Source organism: Prorops nasuta, unplaced genomic scaffold, assembly GCF_024137725.1.
Source record: "Prorops nasuta isolate Cenicafe-Biocafe unplaced genomic scaffold, Cenicafe_Pnas_1.2 PNAS00025, whole genome shotgun sequence".
Taxonomy (NCBI): domain Eukaryota; kingdom Metazoa; phylum Arthropoda; class Insecta; order Hymenoptera; family Bethylidae; genus Prorops; species Prorops nasuta.
This window is the reverse complement of record NW_027116822.1, coordinates 1380271-1403128: the sequence shown is the minus strand read 5'-3', so window position 1 is coordinate 1403128 and position 22858 is coordinate 1380271. Positions and strand designations below refer to the sequence as shown.

The 22858-nt window shown below is 37.8% G+C and overlaps 3 protein-coding genes across 5 annotated transcripts; 2 read left to right on the top strand and 1 right to left on the bottom strand.

Moving 5' to 3' along the window:
• Window positions 1-32: 32 nt before the first annotated feature.
• Window positions 33-2902, top strand: LOC136782100 (PHD finger protein 12). 3 transcript variants are annotated; one of them, XM_066741276.1, is made up of 7 exons: window positions 33-87; window positions 343-514; window positions 590-734; window positions 839-1038; window positions 1106-1380; window positions 1452-2419; window positions 2517-2902. In XM_066741276.1, the coding sequence occupies exons 3-7, from the start codon at window positions 687-689 to the stop codon at window positions 2892-2894; spliced, it is 1869 nt and encodes a 622-aa protein (XP_066597373.1). In that variant the 5' UTR covers window positions 33-87; window positions 343-514; window positions 590-686; the 3' UTR covers window positions 2895-2902. The 3 variants fall into 3 exon arrangements, with proteins under 3 accessions (XP_066597373.1, XP_066597371.1, XP_066597372.1); XM_066741274.1 differs by having other exon boundaries at window positions 343-734; XM_066741275.1 differs by lacking the exon at window positions 33-87 and adding an exon at window positions 141-247 and having other exon boundaries at window positions 343-734.
• A 1037-nt stretch (window positions 2903-3939) lies between these two features.
• Window positions 3940-4962, bottom strand: RPA2 (Replication protein A2). The gene is made up of 2 exons (XM_066741277.1): window positions 4500-4962; window positions 3940-4421 (listed from the first exon to the last, which is right to left on the bottom strand). Exons 1-2 carry the CDS (start codon window positions 4762-4764, stop codon window positions 3943-3945), a joined length of 744 nt encoding a protein of 247 aa, XP_066597374.1. The 5' UTR covers window positions 4765-4962; the 3' UTR covers window positions 3940-3942.
• Window positions 4963-18388: 13426 nt separating this feature from the next.
• On the top strand, window positions 18389-22688 carry psidin (phagocyte signaling impaired). Its single transcript, XM_066741209.1, has 10 exons — window positions 18389-18815; window positions 18937-19161; window positions 19231-19484; window positions 19587-19810; window positions 19876-20179; window positions 20244-20548; window positions 20640-20898; window positions 20961-21206; window positions 21265-21870; window positions 21956-22688. Exons 1-10 carry the CDS (start codon window positions 18755-18757, stop codon window positions 22178-22180), a joined length of 2709 nt encoding a protein of 902 aa, XP_066597306.1. The 5' UTR covers window positions 18389-18754; the 3' UTR covers window positions 22181-22688.
• Window positions 22689-22858: the final 170 nt, after the last annotated feature.

Here is a 22858-nt window from a genome sequence, read left to right as displayed (position 1 = left end):
GATGAGACTTCTGTCCAAGGAACGGCAGGAATCAGATGTTAATTTATCATATGTCGTTAAAGTGGTTAAGGAAAGTGCCGATAAAAGGTAGTATTTTCTTTGGTATTTGTTTAAAAAAAGTTTTAAAAATACCATGTGTAGAACATTTTATACATATATTCATATTAAAAATGTTGATAAGAACATAATTCTTGACAGAATAGTATATGGGAAGAATATAAAAATTTGGATTTCTTATATAATAATCGTAAAACGTGCTATATTTTACTTTAAATTTTAATTGTTTTTAATTAACAATAACAGTCATATTAACATTTTTTAAATGATTTATTTCATTTACAGCTAGGATCTTCTAAAAAAATGTTATCGTTTTTCACACTCATGATTCAATCGAGTTCGAATTGATTCAAATTTACTTTAAACTATGGCTTTGAACCATACAACCATATTTAACTTAACCAAATGTTCTATGGTAATAGTGGTAGCAAGCAGCAGGAACAAGTTATATACATAGGTACGGTAGAATAGAAACAAGTAGAGAAATCAATGATCAGCACAGATTAACATTAAAATAATTCTAATATCTCAGAAAAAAGCTATTGACAAATAATGAACTAAAGAACACAATATTTTCTCTGGAAATTTATAATTATTGATTTTCAAAGAACGGTTTTCATTTCTACAAAATGGGGACGGTAGAATACGGTTTTCCAATGATCGGTGGATTAATGCCAGTAAGTGAATTTTCAAAAGTTTTTCACAAGCATTTTTAAAAACTGAATGCAATATATAATTAATTTGGCAAAACAATACTGCTATAAAGTATTTAATTTTTAAGCAAATTCAAGCACTGATAGCACCACCAGTTTCTGAAGACTCTAAAGCTATAAAGGGGAAGAAAGAGAAGGAAGAAAAGAAACATCCGTATTTTAAAAGGCGTGGACGCGGTCATAATCGAGATTATTGTGATGCCTGTAGAGATGGAGGCGAGCTTATTTGCTGCGATAAATGTCCAGCATCGTATCACTTACAATGCCAGTGAGTATCAAAAATTACATTACCCATTACGTTTCAATGACCGATTAATGTAACTAATTATTTTAAGTTATCCCCCTGTGGACCCAACTGATATTCCTAATGGCGAATGGTTGTGCTATACTTGCCGCTGTGCAGCCAAAAGAGATCTTTTAGAGAGCAAGGGCAATGATAAGAAGAAAAGAAAATCTGCATTAGAGGTACTTGCATTGGCAGCATCCTTAGTCAATCCGAGAGAATTTGAGTTACCCAAAGAATTACAGCTACCAATAATGTTTCCTGGTAGTAATAAAATGGACTATGTATCAGGAAGAAGAGGGAAACAACATTGTTCCTCTAACAATGGTAACAAATGCATGCAAAGTATGGTTTGCTCAATTTTTAATAGTTTTAACTACAGAATTAATCATTTTCAGCGGGTAAAAACCATTGTTTAGACAGTAACTTAATGGTTCCATTGCCAGCACGTTTATGTTTCGAATGTGGACGTAGCTGCAGGAAGGCTCCATTGATAGCATGTGACTATTGTCCTCTGTTTTTCCATCAGGATTGCTTGGATCCTCCACTGACTGCTTTTCCAATTGGAAGATGGATGTGTCCTAATCATCCCAACCACTTTATAGATCAGAATCTCCTAACTTCTTGTAGAGTGACAGAACGCATAAAGCTTTGGGACAGGTATGCTAATCAACGGATAGATCAGCATGCTGTAAAGTTAGATTTTCTACGAAAAGCCCGTACTGTTAATCCATTATTTCGTACTAAAGTCAAATTGGAGGGTCGCACCAGGGTTAAAGTTCCTACTGCTGTGAAGTTTCATTATGAGAATCCTCCAAGTTTGGATTCAATGCAATTTTATCGCGACACTGTATTAAGAACCTATAAAGCTATGAATTCCACGCAGGAAGCGACTATGGGTGTAGAAAAATTAGATGATAATGAGGATAGCAAAAAATTTGAAAGTATCCCCATAGAAATTGAAAAATACGAAGAAAAAGAAGTGAAGGAAGATCATGAGGAAAGCAGAAATAAGAAATTGGAAGAAAGAGGAGAATATGAGAATTATAGAGAAATTTATGCGGAACGTTATGGATACGACATAAGAGAAGGAATTCAATTATTAGAGAGGCCAGTGCTGGAAGCTTTAGCTGAACAAAGACTGCAGCAAATTTTAAATCCAGATGGGGAGGATTATACTATTATTAATCGTAAAAATAAGGCAATGGCTGCTTTATTTTCCTTATGCCAAAAGCCCAGATCGCCAATTTTTATGGTTCATAAAACTTTGACTATTGGGAATGGCCCTAACTGTGATCTAGTTTTATCCAAGTATGGTAGTTGTAATTTTACATCTTCTAAGCACGCTATTATATTCTATGATGAGGTGAGATGCAAGCAGTAACTAATCATTTTATAAACCTATATTTATCTGTTGACAGATTGTTCTAATTTACTGTTCTTTCTTTCTATTTATTATCTAGACAAGTAAACATTATGAACTGCTAAATTACAGTGAATATGGAACGATAGTAGATAATGTAATTTATTCCTGTAATTATACTCAAGCCCTGGGCCAGGAGAGCAGGGAGGATTTCAATGAAAAACTCATTTCGGTAACCAAGGAACAGGAGACTGTACAGGCGATAAAACATATTGTACATAGAGAAAAGAGTTTTTGTAAGCAAAAGCAAACGATACGCGAAATTGCCTGTAAATGCTTGGAGAAATCTGGAAAAAGAAAAGAAATTGATTACCTCGAAGAGGGATGGGAAGGAAGTGCAATAATTGCACATGGTTCAATTCTAACTTTTGGATGTATTGTTTTTGTTTTTAGTACAATAAACTCATACTTAGAGTAATAAAAATTTTTGTAAATACAATAAGGGTTGGATTTGTATAAATTGGGCTTGTTAAATTTAGTAGAACTTGTATCTTTTTAATGCTTGGCATTATGTAAATCACAATCTAAAGGTTCAACACATTTCGATATCATAAACAAATGTCTTATAAAATTACTCTTGTCATGTTATTTGTTATTGCCATATAATTATTAGTTTAATATCATCTCCATTTATATCAGTTTGGAGTCCTATCTTCTCTGTACTGTGTAATGAGCTTCTATTAATTTAGTATCTGCTATGTAATTTTCTTGTATTTGTAGTATTTAGTGAATGAAAGTTAACAAAGCTGTAGCCATTTAGTAACTTACAAGTTCGAACAAATTGCAAAACTTCACTTTCTAAGAATCTTTGCTATTGTTTGCAGTTAATAAAGTGTGTAAGCTAGGCTATGTATAACTGTCTATTCGCTTCCATGCATGATCAATTGAAAATCGTCGTCGTCGCCATACAAATTTTTTCTCTAAGACTTAAAACACCTGAATACCTACCAATAAATCTCTCTAAATATTTTTTTCTACTTGTTTACTTCATGCAAAATATAAGATTGACATCTGGTCTTGTAAGACATTTTCGCACATTTACTCTGTTCTGTGATTTGATTGAATTAATTCTCTTTTATTAACTAATGACCTAATAGTTGGAAAGATCAGTTGCTAGATTTAATTTGATAATTTATATAAACGTGCAAAAATACTTGGTTTCCTAATATCAGCAGTTTTTTTTTACAACAAATTGTACATTTCTTATTCTTTATTTGTTCAATTTAATGTTATTATATACATACCCTGAACTGAGTTATCCCTCAATTAATTTAAACATAAAACAAAATAAAAAGAAAATACCTTATTCATTATCTTGAAGGGAAAAAAATTTAACTATACAAAAATAATTTTTACTTATATAATTTAAATGATTAAAAGAAATTAATTTTTCTACTTTATTATACTTGAGAGTCATCTTGGCTGTAACCAAAAAAGTAATTAAAAAAACTTTGTTTCTATTTAATTTAGGTAGTTTTAAAGTAATTCTCTGTAGTGGTTGTATACACATGACCTTCACCAGTAAGAAATTCCAGTATATTATCTAATTTTGTCAATACATAGCCTGGTAATTGTGATTTTAACTCTGATATTTCCATTCCACATTCTGTCTCATTCTTAGTTTTGATTATATCATAAACCTGAGCCTGCTCTTTTGTCATTCCATAGTGAGAAGATGATACCATCTCTATTTGGTTAGCTGAGGTTACAGAAGTCTCATCATGCTTCCAAGCATTTTCTGCTTGTACATTATTAACCAATATTTCTAACATATGGGTAGTTAGCTCGTTCAGATCCATAATAGGACGTATTCTCAAAAGAAGAATATTCTTTTTCTTATCGGATGATCTGATTGATCCAAACAACCTTACATATGTACATTCCTGTATTTCATATTCAACATTTTTTGGATCAGCTTCCAGCCATTTTAAAGCTTCCATGGTTCCTAATTATTACAAACATTATCATTATAAATAACCAAATAAAACCAACTGAAATTCATTATTAATCTATGCTGCTGTACCTGTATCATCCTGTATGGTGTAAGTAATTTTAGTCGTACTTTTTTCGATTTTTGTCACCAGTGCAACCAGCGTAACAACTTTCAACGGGGAATTATACCATTGTAATTCACTTTCATCCTGCAAATGACCTATCATTACCGGTACGATATGTTGTGCTGACTCTGGACCGCTCTTTTTATTAGAGTCTGATTTTTCGCCGGCAATCATATCATCCATATATCCACCCTCCTCAACATTTATAGATTCATTCACATTAGACCACATGATTCGTTTAAAAAATACACCTTTTTATATCCAAAAATAAAATTATTTTATTGTAGCAAACTAGCTAAGTTGTTTCTGCAGAAATATCGCGCCAATTTTTCTGCTACTTGTTTGTACTCCTTTGCAATTTGCATTGAACAAAAAATTCTAGCACAGCAAATCGATCGAATCTTTCAAGCGGTCTTACGTCGGTCTGGACCAGCGTTGCCAAGTCCGCCATGTTGGAAGATACTACGCTGTATAGTTTGTTGGCGAGAATTGAATATACCACGCAAAATGTATAGTAAGTGTGATTCACAGAGAAGAAACGAAGTATAGTGTTTTAGGTATAATAAGCTCTCAGTGCTTTCGGACGTGTTTTGGCCATTAAAGGTACGATTTCACTTGTCGCTCGTCGCTAGCGACAAATGGTCACGTGGGATAAAGTATACACTTTCTGCGACACTGAAATAAAGTTGAATTTATCCAACTTTTCAGCGACATCGCTAGTATCGCCCGTATCGCCTGTATCGCTGCTCTGTATACTATGTATTCAACGGAACGGAACAGGCGAATCGTGTGAATTTTAAATTTGAAAAATGGATGGAAATTCAAATTGAAAATACATTTGTCACAATTATAGCAAGCCGATACATATGAAGCTAAAATAATATAATGAATAATTATTGTAATTAATATATAAAAAACGTTGAATATAATTAACCCAAAAAACAGGCTTTGCTTGTAAAATAATACGGCATATATACAGAGTGAAGCTGTTATACCGCCCTAGAATATAGATGCGGAAAGACGAGTATCTCTTTAATTATAAAAGATATTCAATTTGTGCATAGGACATTCTCGAATCCTCTTGTTATTTGCTTTCGCAAAGGTCATATAAAAAAATTGAATATCTCTTATAGTTAAAAAGATATGCATCTTTTTCTACTAATGTTTTGGGGCGGTTTAAGTTCCTCACCCTGTACTGATTTCTTACTAAAAACAGAATCTTAAATTGTAACATTTTTATTACAAAATAAATTCAATTAAGTTTTATTATGAGTAACATGTAGCAACAATGAATTTTACTAATAAAATTATCAAACTAAGGATAATTATAACTTTACTAATGTAAATTATTATTTTCTGACATATGAACTATATAATTTTCATCCTCTCATGCTATACAGGAAAATGAAGGAAATATTTTCATAACAAGGATTTAAGAAAACACATTCATTTCAAATATATATGAAACCTTTATTAATTCCTCATTCAATATATGTGCATACCTCATAACTTTTGATTATTATTTGAATATTCACAATTTTTTTATACATGCAAATTAAATTCAAATGTCATACACCATAACACGACACCACAGTCACTACCCCTAAGAAACCATTATGCGATTGCTGCTAGCGATTACCCGTTTCCTTCGTTCCTACATTCAGAACCCGCCTCAGAATATGTCGCTGCTAGCGACGAGCGACAAGCGACAAGTGAAAACATAGGAGAGATAAACTGCATATTCTGTCGCTAGTGTAGTGCAGTTTGAAAAATCCGAGTCTTTTAGTGTCAGTCGTGAACTGCTCGTCGCGTAGTGCGGTTGTCCCAGTAGTGTACGTTAAAAAGTAATCGCGTAGCGCACTGCTACTTTAAAAATCCGAGTCTATAGTGTCAGTCGTGAACTGCTCGTCGCGTAGTGCGGTTTTCCTGCGTAGTGTACGTTAAAAAGAAATCGCGTAGCCCACTGCTGATTTAAAAATCCGAGTCTGTAGTGTCAGTCGTGAACTGCTCGTCGCGTAGTGCGGTTGTCCCAGTAGTGTACGTTAAAAAGTAATCGCGTAGCGCACTGCTACTTTAAAAATCCAAGTCTCGAAGTGTCAGTTGTGAAGTGCTCGTCGCGTAGTGCGGTTCTCTCGCGTAGTGTTCGTTAAAAAGAAATCGCGTAGCGCACAGCTGCTTCAAAAATCCGAGTCTGTAGTGTCAGTCGTGAACTGCTCGTCGCGTAGTGCGGTTGTCCCGGTAGTGTACGTTAAAAAGAAATCGCGTAGCGCACTGCTACTTTAAAAATCCAAGTCTCGAAGTGTCAGTTGTGTAGTGCTCGTCGCGTAATGCGGTTCTCTCGCGTAGTGTTCGTTAAAAAGAAATCGCGTAGCGCAATGCTACTTTAAAAATCCAAGTCTCGAAGTGTCAGTTGTGTAGTGCTCGTCGCGTAGTGCGGTTCTTCTGCGTAGTGTATGTTAAAAAGAAATCACGTAGCGCACTGCTGTTTTATAAATTAGAATTTGTAGTGACAGTCGTGAACTGCTCGTCGCGTAGTGCGGCTATCCCGGTAGTGTACGTTAAAAAGAAATCGCGTAGCGCACTGCTACTTTAAAAATCCAAGTCTCGAAGTGTCAGTTGTGTAGTGCTCGTCGCGTGATGCGGTTCTCTCGCGTAGTGTTCGTTAAAAAGAAATCGCGTAGCGCAATGCTACTTTAAAAATCCGAGTCTGTAGTGTCAGTCGTGAACTGCTCGTCGCGTAGTGCGGTTCTCCTGCGTAGTGTTCGTTAAAAAGAAATCGCGTAGCGCACAGCTGCTTCAAAAATCCGAGTCTGTAGTGTCAGTCGTGAACTGCTCGTCGCGTAGTGCGGTTGTCCCGGTAGTGTACGTTAAAAAGAAATCGCGTAGCGCACTGCTACTTTAAAAATCCAAGTCTCGATGTGTCAGTTGTGTAGTGCTCGTCGCGTAGTGCGGTTGTCCCAGTAGTGTACGTTAAAAAGTAATCGCGTAGCGCACTGCTACTTTAAAAATCCGAGTCTATAGTGTCAGTCGTGAACTGCTCGTCGCGTAGTGCGGTTTTCCTGCGTAGTGTACGTTAAAAAGAAATCGCGTAGCCCACTGCTGATTTAAAAATCCGAGTCTGTAGTGTCAGTCGTGAACTGCTCGTCGCGTAGTGCGGTTGTCCCAGTAGTGTACGTTAAAAAGTAATCGCGTAGCGCACTGCTACTTTAAAAATCCAAGTCTCGAAGTGTCAGTTGTGAAGTGCTCGTCGCGTAGTGCGGTTCTCTCGCGTAGTGTTCGTTAAAAAGAAATCGCGTAGCGCACAGCTGCTTCAAAAATCCGAGTCTGTAGTGTCAGTCGTGAACTGCTCGTCGCGTAGTGCGGTTGTCCCGGTAGTGTACGTTAAAAAGAAATCGCGTAGCGCACTGCTACTTTAAAAATCCAAGTCTCGAAGTGTCAGTTGTGTAGTGCTCGTCGCGTAATGCGGTTCTCTCGCGTAGTGTTCGTTAAAAAGAAATCGCGTAGCGCAATGCTACTTTAAAAATCCAAGTCTCGAAGTGTCAGTTGTGTAGTGCTCGTCGCGTAGTGCGGTTCTTCTGCGTAGTGTATGTTAAAAAGAAATCACGTAGCGCACTGCTGTTTTATAAATTAGAATTTGTAGTGACAGTCGTGAACTGCTCGTCGCGTAGTGCGGCTATCCCGGTAGTGTACGTTAAAAAGAAATCGCGTAGCGCACTGCTACTTTAAAAATCCAAGTCTCGAAGTGTCAGTTGTGTAGTGCTCGTCGCGTGATGCGGTTCTCTCGCGTAGTGTTCGTTAAAAAGAAATCGCGTAGCGCAATGCTACTTTAAAAATCCGAGTCTGTAGTGTCAGTCGTGAACTGCTCGTCGCGTAGTGCGGTTCTCCTGCGTAGTGTTCGTTAAAAAGAAATCGCGTAGCGCACAGCTGCTTCAAAAATCCGAGTCTGTAGTGTCAGTCGTGAACTGCTCGTCGCGTAGTGCGGTTGTCCCGGTAGTGTACGTTAAAAAGAAATCGCGTAGCGCACTGCTACTTTAAAAATCCAAGTCTCGATGTGTCAGTTGTGTAGTGCTCGTCGCGTAGTGCGGTTCTCTCGCGTAGTGTTCGTTAAAAAGAAATCGCGTAGCGCACAGCTGCTTCAAAAATCCGAGTCTGTAGTGTCAGTCGTGAACTGCTCGTCGCGTAGTGCGGTTGTCCCGGTAGTGTACGTTAAAAAGAAATCGCGTAGCGCACTGCTACTTTAAAAATCCAAGTCTCGATGTGTCAGTTGTGTAGTGCCCGTCGCGTAGTGCGGTTCTCTCGCGTAGTGTTCGTTAAAAAGAAATCGCGTAGCGCAATGCTACTTTAAAAATCCGAGTCTGTAGTGTCAGTCGTGAACTGCTCGTCGCGTAGTGCGGTTCTCCCGCGTAGTGTACGTTTAAAAGAAATCGCGTAGCGCACTGCTACTTTAAAAATCCGAGTCTGTAGTGTCAGTCGTGAACTGCTCGTCGCGTAGTGCGGTTGTCCCGGTAGTGTACGTTAAAAAGAAATCGCGTCGCGTAGTGCCTTTTGAATAATCCGAGTTTCGTAGTGTCAGTAGATAAGTGTTTGTCGCGGAATGCGGTTGTCCCGCATAGGACACGTTAAAAAAAATCGCGTCGCGCACTGCTGATTTAAAAATCAGAATCTGTAGTGATAGTCGTGAACTGCTCGTCGCGTAGTGCGGTTGTCCCGGTAGTGTTCGTTAAAAAGAAATCGCGTAGCGCACTGCTGATTTAAAAATCCGAGTCTGTAGTGTCAGTTGTGAAGTGCTCGTCGCGTAGTGCGGTTCTTCTGCGTAGTGTTCGTTAAAAAGAAATCGCGTAGCGCACAGCTGCTTCAAAAATCCGAGTCTGTAGTGTCAGTCGTGAACTGCTCGTCGCGTAGTGCGGTTGTCCCGGTAGTGTACGTTAAAAAGAAATCGCGTAGCGCACTGTTACTTTAAAAATCCGAGTCTGTAGTGTCAGTCGTGAACTGCTCGTCGTGTAGTGCGGTTGTCCCGGTAGTGTACGTTAAAAAGAAATCGCGTCGCGTAGTGCCTTTTGAATAATCCGAGTTTCGTAGTGTCAGTCGATAAGTGTTTGTCGCGGAGTGCGGTTGTCCCGCATAGGACACGTTAAAAAAAATCGCGTCGCGCACTGCTGATTTAAAAATCAGAATCTGTAGTGATAGTCGTGAACTGCTCGTCGCGTAGTGCGGTTGTCCCGGTAGTGTTCGTTAAAAAGAAATCGCGTAGCGCACTGCTGATTTAAAAATCCGAGTCTGTAGTGTCAGTTGTGAAGTGCTCGTCGCGTAGTGCGGTTCTTCTGCGTAGTGTTCGTTAAAAAGAAATCGCGTAGCGCACAGCTGCTTCAAAAATCCGAGTCTGTAGTGTCAGTCGTGAACTGCTCGTCGCGTATTGCGGTTGTCCCGGTAGTGTACGTTTAAAAGAAATCGCGTAGCGCACTGCTACTTTAAAAATCCGAGTCTGTAGTGTCAGTCGTGAACTGCTCGTCGCGTAGTGCGGTTTTCCTGCGTAGTGTACGTTAAAAAGAAATCGCGTAGCGCACTGCTGATTTAAAAATCCGAGTCTGTAGTGTCAGTCGTGAACTGCCCGTCGCGTAGTGCGGTTGTCCCGGTAGTGTACGTTAAAAAGTAATCGCGTAGCGCACTGCTACTTTAAAAATCCAAGTCTCGAAGTGTCAGTTGTGAAGTGCTCGTCGCGTAGTGCGGTTCTCCTGCGTAGTGTTCGTTAAAAAGAAATCGCGTAGCGCACAGCTGCTTCAAAAATCCGAGTCTGTAGTGTCAGTCGTGAACTGCTCGTCGCGTAGTGCGGTTGTCCCGGTAGTGTACGTTAAAAAGAAATCGCGTAGCGCACTGCTACTTTAAAAATCCAAGTCTCGATGTGTCAGTTGTGTAGTGCTCGTCGCGTAGTGCGGTTCTCTCGCGTAGTGCGGTTCTCTCGCGTTGTGTTCGTTAAAAACAAATCGCGTAGCGCAATGCTACTTTAAAAATCCGAGTCTGTAGTGTCAGTCGTGAACTGCTCGTCGCGTAGTGCGGTTGTCCCGGTAGTGTACGTTAAAAAGAAATCGCGTCGCGTAGTGCCTTTTGAATAATCCGAGTTTCGTAGTGTCAGTCGATAAGTGTTTGTCGCGGAGTGCGGTTGTCCCGGTAGTGTACGTTTAAAAGAAATCGCGTCGCGCACTGCTGATTTAAAAATCCGAATCTGTAGTGATAGTCGTGAACTGCTCGTCGCGTAGTGCGGTTCTTCCGCGTAGTGTTCGTTAAAAAGAAATCGCGTAGCGCACTGCTGATTTAAAAATCCGAGTCTGTAGTGTCAGTCGTGAACTGTTCATCGCGTAGTGCGGTTGTCCCGGTAGTGTTCGTTAAAAAGAAATCGCGTAGCGCACTGCTGATTTAAAAATCCGAGTCTCGAAGTGTCAGTTGTGAAGTGCTCGTCGCGTAGTGCGGTTCTCCTGCGTAGTGTTCGTTAAAAAGAAATCGCGTAGCGCACAGCTGCTTCAAAAATCCGAGTCTGTAGTGTCAGTCGTGAACTGCTCGTCGCGTAGTGCGGTTGTCCCGGTAGTGTACGTTAAAAAGAAATCGCGTAGCGCACTGCTACTTTAAAAATCCAAGTCTCGATGTGTCAGTTGTGTAGTGCTCGTCGCGTAGTGCGGTTCTCTCGCGTAGTGCGGTTCTCTCGCGTTGTGTTCGTTAAAAACAAATCGCGTAGCGCAATGCTACTTTAAAAATCCGAGTCTGTAGTGTCAGTCGTGAACTGCTCGTCGCGTAGTGCGGTTGTCCCGGTAGTGTACGTTAAAAAGAAATCGCGTCGCGTAGTGCCTTTTGAATAATCCGAGTTTCGTAGTGTCAGTCGATAAGTGTTTGTCGCGGAGTGCGGTTGTCCCGCATAGGACACGTTAAAAAAAATCGCGTCGCGCACTGCTGATTTAAAAATCAGAATCTGTAGTGATAGTCGTGAACTGCTCGTCGCGTAGTGCGGTTCTTCCGCGTAGTGTTCGTTAAAAAGAAATCGCGTAGCGCACTGCTACTTCAAAAATCCGAGTCTGTAGTGTCAGTCGTGAACTGTTCATCGCGTAGTGCGGTTGTCCCGGTAGTGTTCGTTAAAAAGAAATCGCGTAGCGCACTGCTGATTTAAAAATCCGAGTCTGTAGTGTCAGTTGTGAAGTGCTCGTCGCGTAGTGCGGTTCTTCTGCGTAGTGTACGTTAAAAAGAAATCACGTAGCGCACTGCTGTTTTATAAATTAGAATTTGTAGTGACAGTCGTGAACTGCTCGTCGCGTAGTGCGGCTATCCCGGTAGTGTACGTTAAAAAGAAATCGCGTCGCGTAGTGCCTTTTGAATAATCCGAGTCTCGTAGTGTCAGTCGTGAGCTGCTCGTCGCGTAGTGCGGTTGTCGCGAGAAGTGTACCTTAAAAAGAATTCGCGCAGTGCCGTTTAAAAATCATTTTTTCGCGAGTCCATAACGTCAGCGTCCTCATCTCCATCGTCATCATAAACGCCATTATCATCGCCATCAACATCACCATTCCCATCTTCGGTATTATCGCAGAATATGTATGAATTATGGCTGGGAATTCGCTGAATGAGTGAGTCCCACGGGTAAAACCGTGGAAATTTTTTTTATTAACTAAAGAATGACCAAAAACCTATCAGTAGGTTACAGTTGGCCATTCTTCGGTTAAAATCATTTCTTGTTTTGTTTTTAATGTTTTTCAGATCCTCCGTATCGTCTATTTCTATTTTGCGCTTATTTTCTGTTTTTCATTAGGTTTAGATTGGCGTTATATGTAGGCTCTTTAGCTTTGTGAATTAGATAGTCATTATAGTTTTCGGTATTAGGTAGGGTATCATTTTCAGGTTTCTTAATTCCTTTTAAAATAAAGGGAATCACCTCAACTTCATTTTCCACGGAGATTCTATCTTCCCACACGTCCAGTTCAACTAATAAAGGCACATCTTAATTGAATTAACGTTCACTCTCTCGAGAGAAAGATGCATCTCAATTAATAACTAGAATCAAATACCATTTTCCCTTTTTTTTTAAAATCGTATGTTTTTGGTAGAATCTTCGTATTAAATACCATTTTTGCCAGTTCTTGAAATTCCAAATTATAAAATGAAATATGGAAATATTTTGTTTGAAAAACCTTCCATATTTCAGGTTAAATACTCGTTTTTTCAAATTTTATTAACATTTCTTATTTTCAGGTGGAGTGGAAGCGGACTATTCCTAGTGGCAAAACAGTCTAATATCGATATATATTCGATATGGAATTCATACCAACCCTGTACCCTTTTCTCCATCAGTTGGAGAAAGACAAACCATTATTTGGAGTCAAACCGTCATCAGAGGAGGACGTACTGACAAATATCCTAATTATTTTTCTACTTTTCATACTTGCTTAATTTTTTTAAGTTTTAAGAGGGACAAGTATAGGGCAAGGCTGTCAACGAGTAAGGCTTAATTACCTGTCCGTTTACTTAAGTCCACATTTATTTAAATAATTTCAAGGATAGATAAATTTAATCTTATTATTTTCATTCATTGTTAATTCAAGTACAGGTGTTTATTGAGAAGTGGACTCTCGAGTGTCAACTGGCTCGGGCTGATCCTCCTTCAATGACTATCAACTCTTACTTACTTTGTCCTTGTGGACTCTCGATGTTGGCTCATTAAGTTCACCTAATAGGGGTCCATCTTTATTGATGTGTAAATCGTTTCCTCGACGTAGTAGTTCTTCGTGTGACAACTCGGATCCACACCAAGGGACAAAGAAAGTAAGGGTTATTAGTCACTGAGGAGAGTATCAGCCGTGATCTGGTCGACCTTTGTGTGAATTAACATTCACGCTCGAGAGGAGGAAGCTTCTCAACTAACCGCTGGAAAGATGTAACAATTTCGTTAGCTTCTCTGTTCATTCACTTTTTGTAGCATGCTTTATTAATTTATATCTTTGTCTGTCTTTGAAATTCCTAATTAGAATCTGAAATGTGGGAATATTTTCCTTGAAAATACTTCCACATTTCGGGTTGAATTCTCGTTTTTTTCCAAATTTATTCTAATTTTTTTGTTTGTTTCAGGTCGAGCACTAGAGGACCATGGATAGTGACCCCGTATCCAATAACGATATAAACCCTATAACGAATCGACACCAATCATGCGCCATTGCCATCCTGGGTTGGAGTGAGTCAAACCATCATTCGGAATCGAGCCGTCGTTGGAGGAAGACGTACAGGCAAATACATTCTTTTCTTATTTCTCATACTTGTTTAATTTATTTTATGTTTTAGGAAGGACGCTTATAGGACAAGGCTACCAAGGAGTAGGAAGTAAACACTCTCCGTTTACTTAAGTCCACATTTATTTAATTAATTTCAAGGATAGGCAAATTTACTTTTATTACTTTCATTCATTGTTAATTCAAGTACAGGTGTTTATTGAGAAGTGGACTCTCGAGTGTCAACTGGCTCGGGCTGATCCTCCTTCAATGACTATCAACTCTTACTTACTTTGTCCTTGTGGACTCTCGATGTTGGCTCATTAAGTTCACCTAATAGGGGTCCATCTTTATTGATGTGTAAATCGTTTCCTCGACGTAGTAGTTCTTCGTGTGACAACTCGGATCCACACCAAGGGACAAAGAAAGTAAGGGTTATTAGTCACTGAGGAGAGTATCAGCCGTGATCTGGTCGACCTTTGTGTGAATTAACATTCACGCTCGAGAGGAGGAAGCTTCTCAACTAACCGCTGGAAAGATGTAACAATTTCGTTAGCTTCTCTGTTCATTCACTTTTTGTAGCATGCTTTATTAATTTATATCTTTGTCTGTCTTTGAAATTCCTAATTAGAATCTGAAATGTGGGAATATTTTCCTTGAAAATACTTCCACATTTCGGGTTGAATTCTTGTTTTTTTCCAAATTTATTCTAATTTTTTTGTTTGTTTCAGGTCGAGCGCTAGAGGACCATGGATAGTGACTCCGTATCCAATAACGATATAAACCCTATAACGAATCGACACCAATCATGCGCCATTGCCATCCTGGGTTGGAGTGAGTCAAACCATCATTCGGAATCGAGCCGTCGTTGGAGGAAGACGTACAGGCAAATACATTCTTTTCTTATTTCACATACTTCTTTAATTTATTTTATGTTTTAGGAAGGACGCTTATAGGACAAGGCTACCAAGGAGTAGGAAGTAAACACTCTCCGTTTACTTAAGTCCACATTTATTTAAATAATTTCAAGGATAGGCAAATTTACTTTTATTACTTTCATTCATTGTTAATTCAAGTACAGGTGTTTATTGAGAAGTGGACTCTCGAGTGTCAACTGGCTCGGGCTGATCCTCCTTCAGTGACTATCAACTCTTACTTACTTTGTCCTTGTGGACTCTCGATGTTGGCTCATTAAGTTCACCTAATAGGGGTCCATCTTTATTGATGTGTAAATCGTTTCCTCGACGTAGTAGTTCTTCGTGTGACAACTCGGATCCACACCAAGGGACAAAGAAAGTAAGGGTAATTAGTCACTGAGGAGAGTATCAGTCATGATCTGGTTGACCTTTGTGTGAATTAACATTCACGCTCGAGAGGAGGAAGCTTTTCAATTAACCGCTGGAAAGAAGTAACAATTTCGTTAGCTTCTGTTTTCATTCACTTTTTGTAGCATGCTTTATTAATTTATATCTTTGTCTGTCTTTGAAATTCCTAATTAGAATCTGAAATGTGGGAATATTTTCCTTGAAAATACTTCCACATTTCGGGTTGAATTCTCGTTTTTTTCCAAATTTATTCTAATTTTTTTGTTTGTTTCAGGTCGAGCGCTAGAGGACCATGGATAGTGACCCCGTATCCAATAACGATATAAACCCTATAACGAATCGACACCAATCATGCGCCATTGCCATCCTGGGTTGGAGTGAGTCAAACCATCATTCGGAATCGAGCCGTCGTTGGAGGAAGACGTACAGGCATTCTTTTCTTATTTCTCATACTTGTTTAATTTATTTTATGTTTTAGGAAGGACGCTTATAGGACAAGGCTACCAAGGAGTAGGAAGTAAACACTCTCCGTTTACTTAAGTCCACATTTATTTAAATAATTTCAAGGATAGGCAAATTTACTTTTATTACTTTCATTCATTGTTAATTCAAGTACAGGTGTTTATTGAGAAGTGGACTCTCGAGTGTCAACTGGCTCGGGCTGATCCTCCTTCAGTGACTATCAACTCTTACTTACTTTGTCCTTGTGGACTCTCGATGTTGGCTCATTAAGTTCACCTAATAGGGGTCCATCTTTATTGATGTGTAAATCGTTTCCTCGACGTAGTAGTTCTTCGTGTGACAACTCGGATCCACACCAAGGGACAAAGAAAGTAAGGGTTATTAGTCACTGAGGAGAGTATCAGCCGTGATCTGGTCGACCTTTGTGTGAATTAACATTCACGCTCGAGAGGAGGAAGCTTCTCAACTAACCGCTGGAAAGATGTAACAATTTCGTTAGCTTCTCTGTTCATTCACTTTTTGTAGCATGCTTCATTAATTTATATCTTTGTCTGTCCTTGAAATTCCCAATTAGAATCTGAAATGTGGAAATATTTTCCTTGAAAATCCTTCCACATTTCGGGTTGAATACTCGTTTTTTCAATTTTATTTTTGTTTTCTTTCTGTTTCAGTTGGAGCGGGAGAGAGCCATGGATAGTGACCGCATTTTCCCAATATCGACATAAATCCAACACTAATCATGCGCCATTGCCATCCTGGGTTGGACCAAGTCAAACCCTCACTTGGAATCGGGACATCATCGGGAGAGGACGTACTGGCAAATAATTTATTTTTTTATTTCTCATACTTGTTTAATTTATTTTATGTTTTAGGAAGGACTCTTGTAGGACAAGGCTGTCAACGAGTAGGGCTTAATTACCAGTCCGTTTACTTAAGTCCACATTTATTTAAATAATTTCAAGGATAGATAAATTTAATCTTATTATTTTCATTCATTGTTAATTCAAGTACAGGTGTTTATTGAGAAGTGGACTCTCGAGTGTCAACTGGCTCGGGCTGATCCTCCTTCAGCGACTATCAACCCTTACTTACTTTGTCCTTGTGGACTCTCGACGTTGGCTCATTAAGTTCACCTAATAGGGGTCCATCTTTATTGATGTGTAAATCGTTTCCTCGACGTAGTAGTTCTTCGTGTGACAACTCGGATCCACACCAAGGGACAAAGAATGTAAGGGTAATTAGTCACTGAGGAGAGTATCAGTCAAGATCTGGTTGACCTTTGTGTGAATTAACATTCACGCTCGAGAGGAGGAAGCTTCTCAACTAACCGCTGGAAAGAAGTAACAATTTAGTTAGTTTCTCTATTCATTCACTTTTTTTAGCATGCTTTATTAATTTATATCTTTGTCTGTCTTTGAAATTCCTAATTAGAATCTGAAATGTGGAAATATTTTCTTTGAAAATCCTTCCACATTTCGGGTTCAATACTCGTTTTTTCAAGTATATTTTTGTTTTCTTTTTGTTTCAGGTGAGGCGGCGCCGCCTCCCTCCCCGACGGTGTGCCACCTTGTCGTGGTGGGGGGGCTCACTTCTACAAGATCCCTTCCGATTAGTAAATGATTCGAATTAATTTTCTGATCTTTGGGAATCTTGTAGAAGTGCCAAGAGCACACCACACCTTAACGGGAATCCATATACCAACATTACAGGGCGAAAACTATTTCGCATGCAGCGTCGTCATTTGTTGACGGATTGTAAAGTTATTACAGGTTTTTGGGAATGCCAGAAGCTTATCTACTAAGTTACGTTAGGAAAATTAACAAAAAATGAAAAAAAATTTTTGTTTAAATAAATATATTAACATTATTGAGAAACAACAATTAAATCGCAAAATCCCCCAACGTACTTTACTAGATAATGTTCATACGTTTCCAAAAAGTCCACAAAAATGCAAATCTGTCAAGAAATGACGATGCTGCATGCAAAATAAATAATTGAAGAATTTCGTGTTGGCGACTTCCCGAACACGAAATTCTTCCATTATTTATTTTGCATGCAGCATCGTCATTTCTTGACAGATTTGCATTTTTGTGGACTTTTTGGAAACGTATGAACATTATCTAGTAAAGTACGTTGGGGGATTTTGCGATTTAATTGTTGTTTCTCAATAATGTTAATATATTTATTTAAACAAAAATTTTTTTTCATTTTTTGTTAATTTTCCTAACGTAACTTAGTAGATAAGCTTCTGGCATTCCCAAAAACCTGTAATAACTTTACAATCCGTCAACAAATGACGACGCTGCATGCGAAATAGTTTTCGCCCTGTAATGTCGGTATATGGATTCCCGTTAATTATACTATAGTTTTCTTTCCCTGGTTGAATTATATTATTTAATTCATTACTACACTATCTGATGCCTGAGCTACATATGATTTAATTTCCCATTGTGTATATACGAGATAAGCGAGGATGAGTTATACATAGGCGCGCGTATTAGTACTACATAGTAAGAGCGCTGGTGTCTTTTTAAAGCAGTTCCTAAATGCATCGAAACATTAGAAAAAGCCATACCTGGCATTGGTTGTATCCCGCAAGGACAGAAACTGTAGCGTAGGATCCCGCAGTGAACAGAAACTATAGCGTAGGATCCCGCAGGGAGCAGAAACTGTAGCGTAGTACGCTATAGGAAAATTATACTACGGTAGTATAATTATACTACACTTGGCAACGCTGGTCTGTCCTGTCCACGGGCACGATCCGAGAAATCATTCCGAGTTTTTAATCTGTTTAGTACTCACCAGAGGGCAACGGACCATGATTGTTGGACCGATTGGACGCAATTCGCGAATCGGGTTTTTTAAATTTGTGGCAGATACGGCGATCACAATTGTGTTGTCGCCGTCATCGCCTAGATAAAATATCAGCGTGTTTTAAAATTATCCTTCACCCCTTTTCCATCCTCTAAAAAAAATTAATCATATATCAGGGGAAAAACTATACATGGGTTTTAAGATATTTCTTATACTAATACTTTATAATTTATTGAAATTTAAACTTGCGCAAATCTGCCTTAAGAATTCAAACAAATGAACTGAAGGGCCTAGACTTGCTATTGGTGGTGGGTTTTTGGATGTGTGTAATTGGAATGTGTGGGACAGTCGGTTGTTGATTTAAAATTCTTTAAAAAAATAACTATGGCTTCTAAGGTCCATGTGGATAACACAGTTAACGAACGCCGTCTTCGGCCAATATACGGCAAGTACTACAAGATACTTGGCCATTTTTATGAATGTTTTATTTAATCAGATCTTTGATGATTAAGGAAGTTATGGGGGAGCCGGCTAGGAGGTTATGTAATGTGACGGTCTGATTTTAGATTGGTTGGATATTGGGAAAAATAAGAAGGCCCTGCAGGAAGCTAATAAAGTTTTGAAGAAACAGCCGACCAACCAATGTGCCAGAGTATTAAAAGCTTTAGCTTTATTCCGCCTAGGAAAGGAGGATGAGTGCCTGGAGATTATGGATAAGGTACAAGCCGAAGTGCCCTGTGAAGACTCTACATTACAAGCAATGAGTATTTGCTATAGGGAAATTCACCAGCGTAAGCCTATTGCTAAAAATTAGGACTAATCATATTTGGGTACTTCAGGATTCTTCTTATTTATTTTAGCTGATAAAATCAGTGAGGTTTATGAAGCTGCAGCAAAAGCTGATCCAAACAACGAAGAAGTTCTCACTCACTTATTTATGTCCTATGTCCGCCTTGGAGATTACAAAAAGCAGCAACAAGCTGCACTTTCTTTGTACAAATTGAAACCTAAAAATCCATATTACTTCTGGGCTGTGATGAGTGTAGTTATGCAAGCTATTTATGCAGAAGAAAAATTGGCTAAGGGAGTTATTTTACCTCTGGCTGAAAGAATGGTAAATGTTGCTTTACATTGCAAAAATATTTTTGTTAAAATCAAAAATTTCTTTGCTTAGTCAATGATTATTTATAAGGGTTATTGATCAATTGAAAAATAGGTCTTGAAATTGGTTAATGAAGGTAAAATAGAAGCTGAGCAAGAAGTTCAACTTTACCTGATGATCCTTGAAATGCAAGGAAAAAATGAGGAAATTCTGAAAGTTTTGTCCAGTCCCCTAGCGGTACATTTATCTTCTGTTGTACAAAGAAAAGCTGCAGTGTTCTTAAGCCTGGAACGCTTTACAGAAGCAGCTGATGCTTTAAAACAATTAATCAAAGAAAAGTAATAATTTGATTCTATTTATGTTTGTTTTCAGTTTTTTCTTAGTACTTATTGTTTTTTTACAGTGTAAAAAATTGGGAATACTATAATCATTATCTCTCAGCTGCATTAAAAATCCAAGATCCGGCAGAGTGCTTAAATTTCTTTGATGAAATGACCAAAATTTCCGAAAAGGAAAATAGAGCTTTATATCTTGCAAAATTAGAATTATTGAGAAGAACTGGTATAGAGGAGAATGACATGTTCAAGCCTGTTAACTTAATGGTAAAATATTTTTCCAATTTTGGAGATAAAGGCTGTGCTGTTGGAGATTTAAAAGTATACTTAAACCTATTGTCTACTAATGGTAAAGATGAATTAATTAGAAAGGTATAAAATTTACTGTATTTGAGTGAATTATTGAAGAGTAGAATTTAACCTTACAAAATTTTAGTTAGAAGAGGAAGTGGGCGTAACACCAGATGATCATCCTGCAGATGCAAAACAGATGCAAAAGCATATAAATTTAGAAAAAATTAAACGTATTTTAGGATATCATCATCCTCCAATGGCTGATTTACAGCAGCAGGAGGAAATAATAAAAAGATTGTGTTCTCTTTATGAAAAAGGAAATGAACTATTTCCAGTAGAAAGTAGATTGCCTACAGATTTTTGTCCTGCCGATACTTACGTGATTTTAGCTGCACATATTTTACATCAGCTGTGGGTTGAAACGGATGAAGCTAAATTTCTTTATGGGTAGAAAAATATGTTTCTGACCTATGTTTCAAATTATTTCCTTCAAACTATAATAATCGATGTAAATAAGACATATAATTATGCTTTACAGGGGAATGGCACTATTGGAACGTGCGTTATTGTCGAGTCCATGTAATTTTCATATTAAATTATTGTTAGTTCGATTATATTTAGAAGCTGGACTAGTTGGTGCAGCTCAGCATGCCTATTCACTACTGGATATTAAATATATCCAATTGGATTCTATGGGTCATTTGCATACTCCACTCCTTGCACCTTTAGGTCATTTAACATTGGCCTCTGATATGTTAGATGACACTACACAGTTTTTCATATCCAATTATAAAGATGTAAGTAAAATAATTCGGTACATTTCTATTTAATTATGACTAATCATTCCAATTATTTCCAGAGCTCCGATCATCTAACGTTTGCATACAAATACGGAAGTTTCATAAAAATTCAGGAATTCGTGGAACTGAGAGAACGACTAGAAAATTCCTTACATTTTGCAATGACGACAGTCGATAAGATGATCTTAGAATTAACTTTATGCAATAGCTCAACAAGTCTTTTTCTGACTTTATCAAATATGCATATCCAGCCTAGTCAAGATTCTGTTAGATGGAATTTGTTGAGGGACAATCGTGATTTGGAGGTAATTATTAACAATGGGTGTCTTCAGCTACTAGAATACATCGAATCTTTCTTTATAGGTAATAATGGGCTGGGAGCCCTTGACAGAAAATGCAAAAAATCAAACTATGCAAGAGGAGACGAGACAGTGTATGATGAAATTGTTACTAACAAAGAGTTTCATATTGAGAATTTTAGCAGCTACTGCAGAGGAAAGCTCTGATTTACTTTTAGATCTTTCCTATCAGTTGAAACAAGTAGAATCCGAACAAATCCCACCTGTTTTAAAAACATTTGAGGTTGAAGGAAATCCTTTAAAATCTTGCAATCTTTTAGTTCCTTTGGATGCTGTGGAAAGATTAAAAGAGTCTTATTACTCTCAGCAATTAATTACCATAGCGCGTTTCACTGAATTTTTAGCCAAGTCCCAGCAGTCCGAGCCCGAATGTGTAGAAATGCTGAAAACGACTCAGTGTCTACAAACTCCGAATATCCCTGATAAGGAAAATGCTACGTCCTACAAAAGGTTTTTGTTGAGGGTAGCTACGTGTAGCGAGACTCTTGCTATCATCACTGCTATGTGTACTGCTTTCGCGACTAAATTTGAACCGCAATCCACAAAGAAGAAAAATAAAAAGAAACTAACTGCTCAAATAGAATCTATTTCTATAAACGACAGCCAACAAGTAATTAATTCATAAATAATTAATTATAAAATAAATCGAATCGAGTAATAAACGTAAATTGAATCCGATTTCTATATATTTCTAGGCTTGGGTGGGTGTAGCCACAGTACTTGAAGAAAGACTGCAAAAATTGTTAGAAGTGTTAACGGAATTTAAGAAACATAAAATACAAACTGGATTGGATTCTGTAGATCCTGTATCAGCAACGATTATTTCGCAAGCTCAGGAGAGTCTTGCTTACAGTTGTAGATCAATTAAATTTAGAGCAGAAGTTACTCATAAACTTTTGAGCAGTCTGTTGAAAAGCTGAAAGTGTACATAAGTCACTGTAAAAAATTGTGCATCGTTTTTATCGAGAAACTTATTTTTCAGCACGTTTCATTAATTATGTACATAAATGTGATGAGTAATTAATTGAACACTTTCCTATGAATATACTTAATGACCGTTAGTCCAACGAAGTGACACAAGCAACTGTTTTTCTTTTTTTTTATTGAAATTTATCCTCTGTCCTAATAAATATTTACTATCCGTATTACAGATTTAAAGTTCAAAATCTTTTATTTAAATTATATATCTCCGATTTTATTGATTTAAAAGAAGCTACTATAATTTGTTCAATTCGAGCATCATCCGTCTATGTGCGAGAAATACCAAGTATTGACTGGTAATGGTAAAATTATTATTGCTCAAATCTTCACTAGCAGCTGATCATCACAAAATTATAGAAAATTAATACATATGAATATACGAACTATAAAAATTAGCCTGTGTTATTTTCCTCTAAATGAGGCTATTCCTTAATAAATTATGTTTGTACAAACATTGACAACTTCTATATTTAATTAAAAATTAGGATTTCTATTAAAAGTAGTTTATTTATTTACAACTATATTTAGGTAATGACAAAAGAATTGTGAATAATTGTTACCATTGAGTAAAAATAATCTTATCCTTTATTCTTGTCGGTAAGGAAGATTCAGTGGAA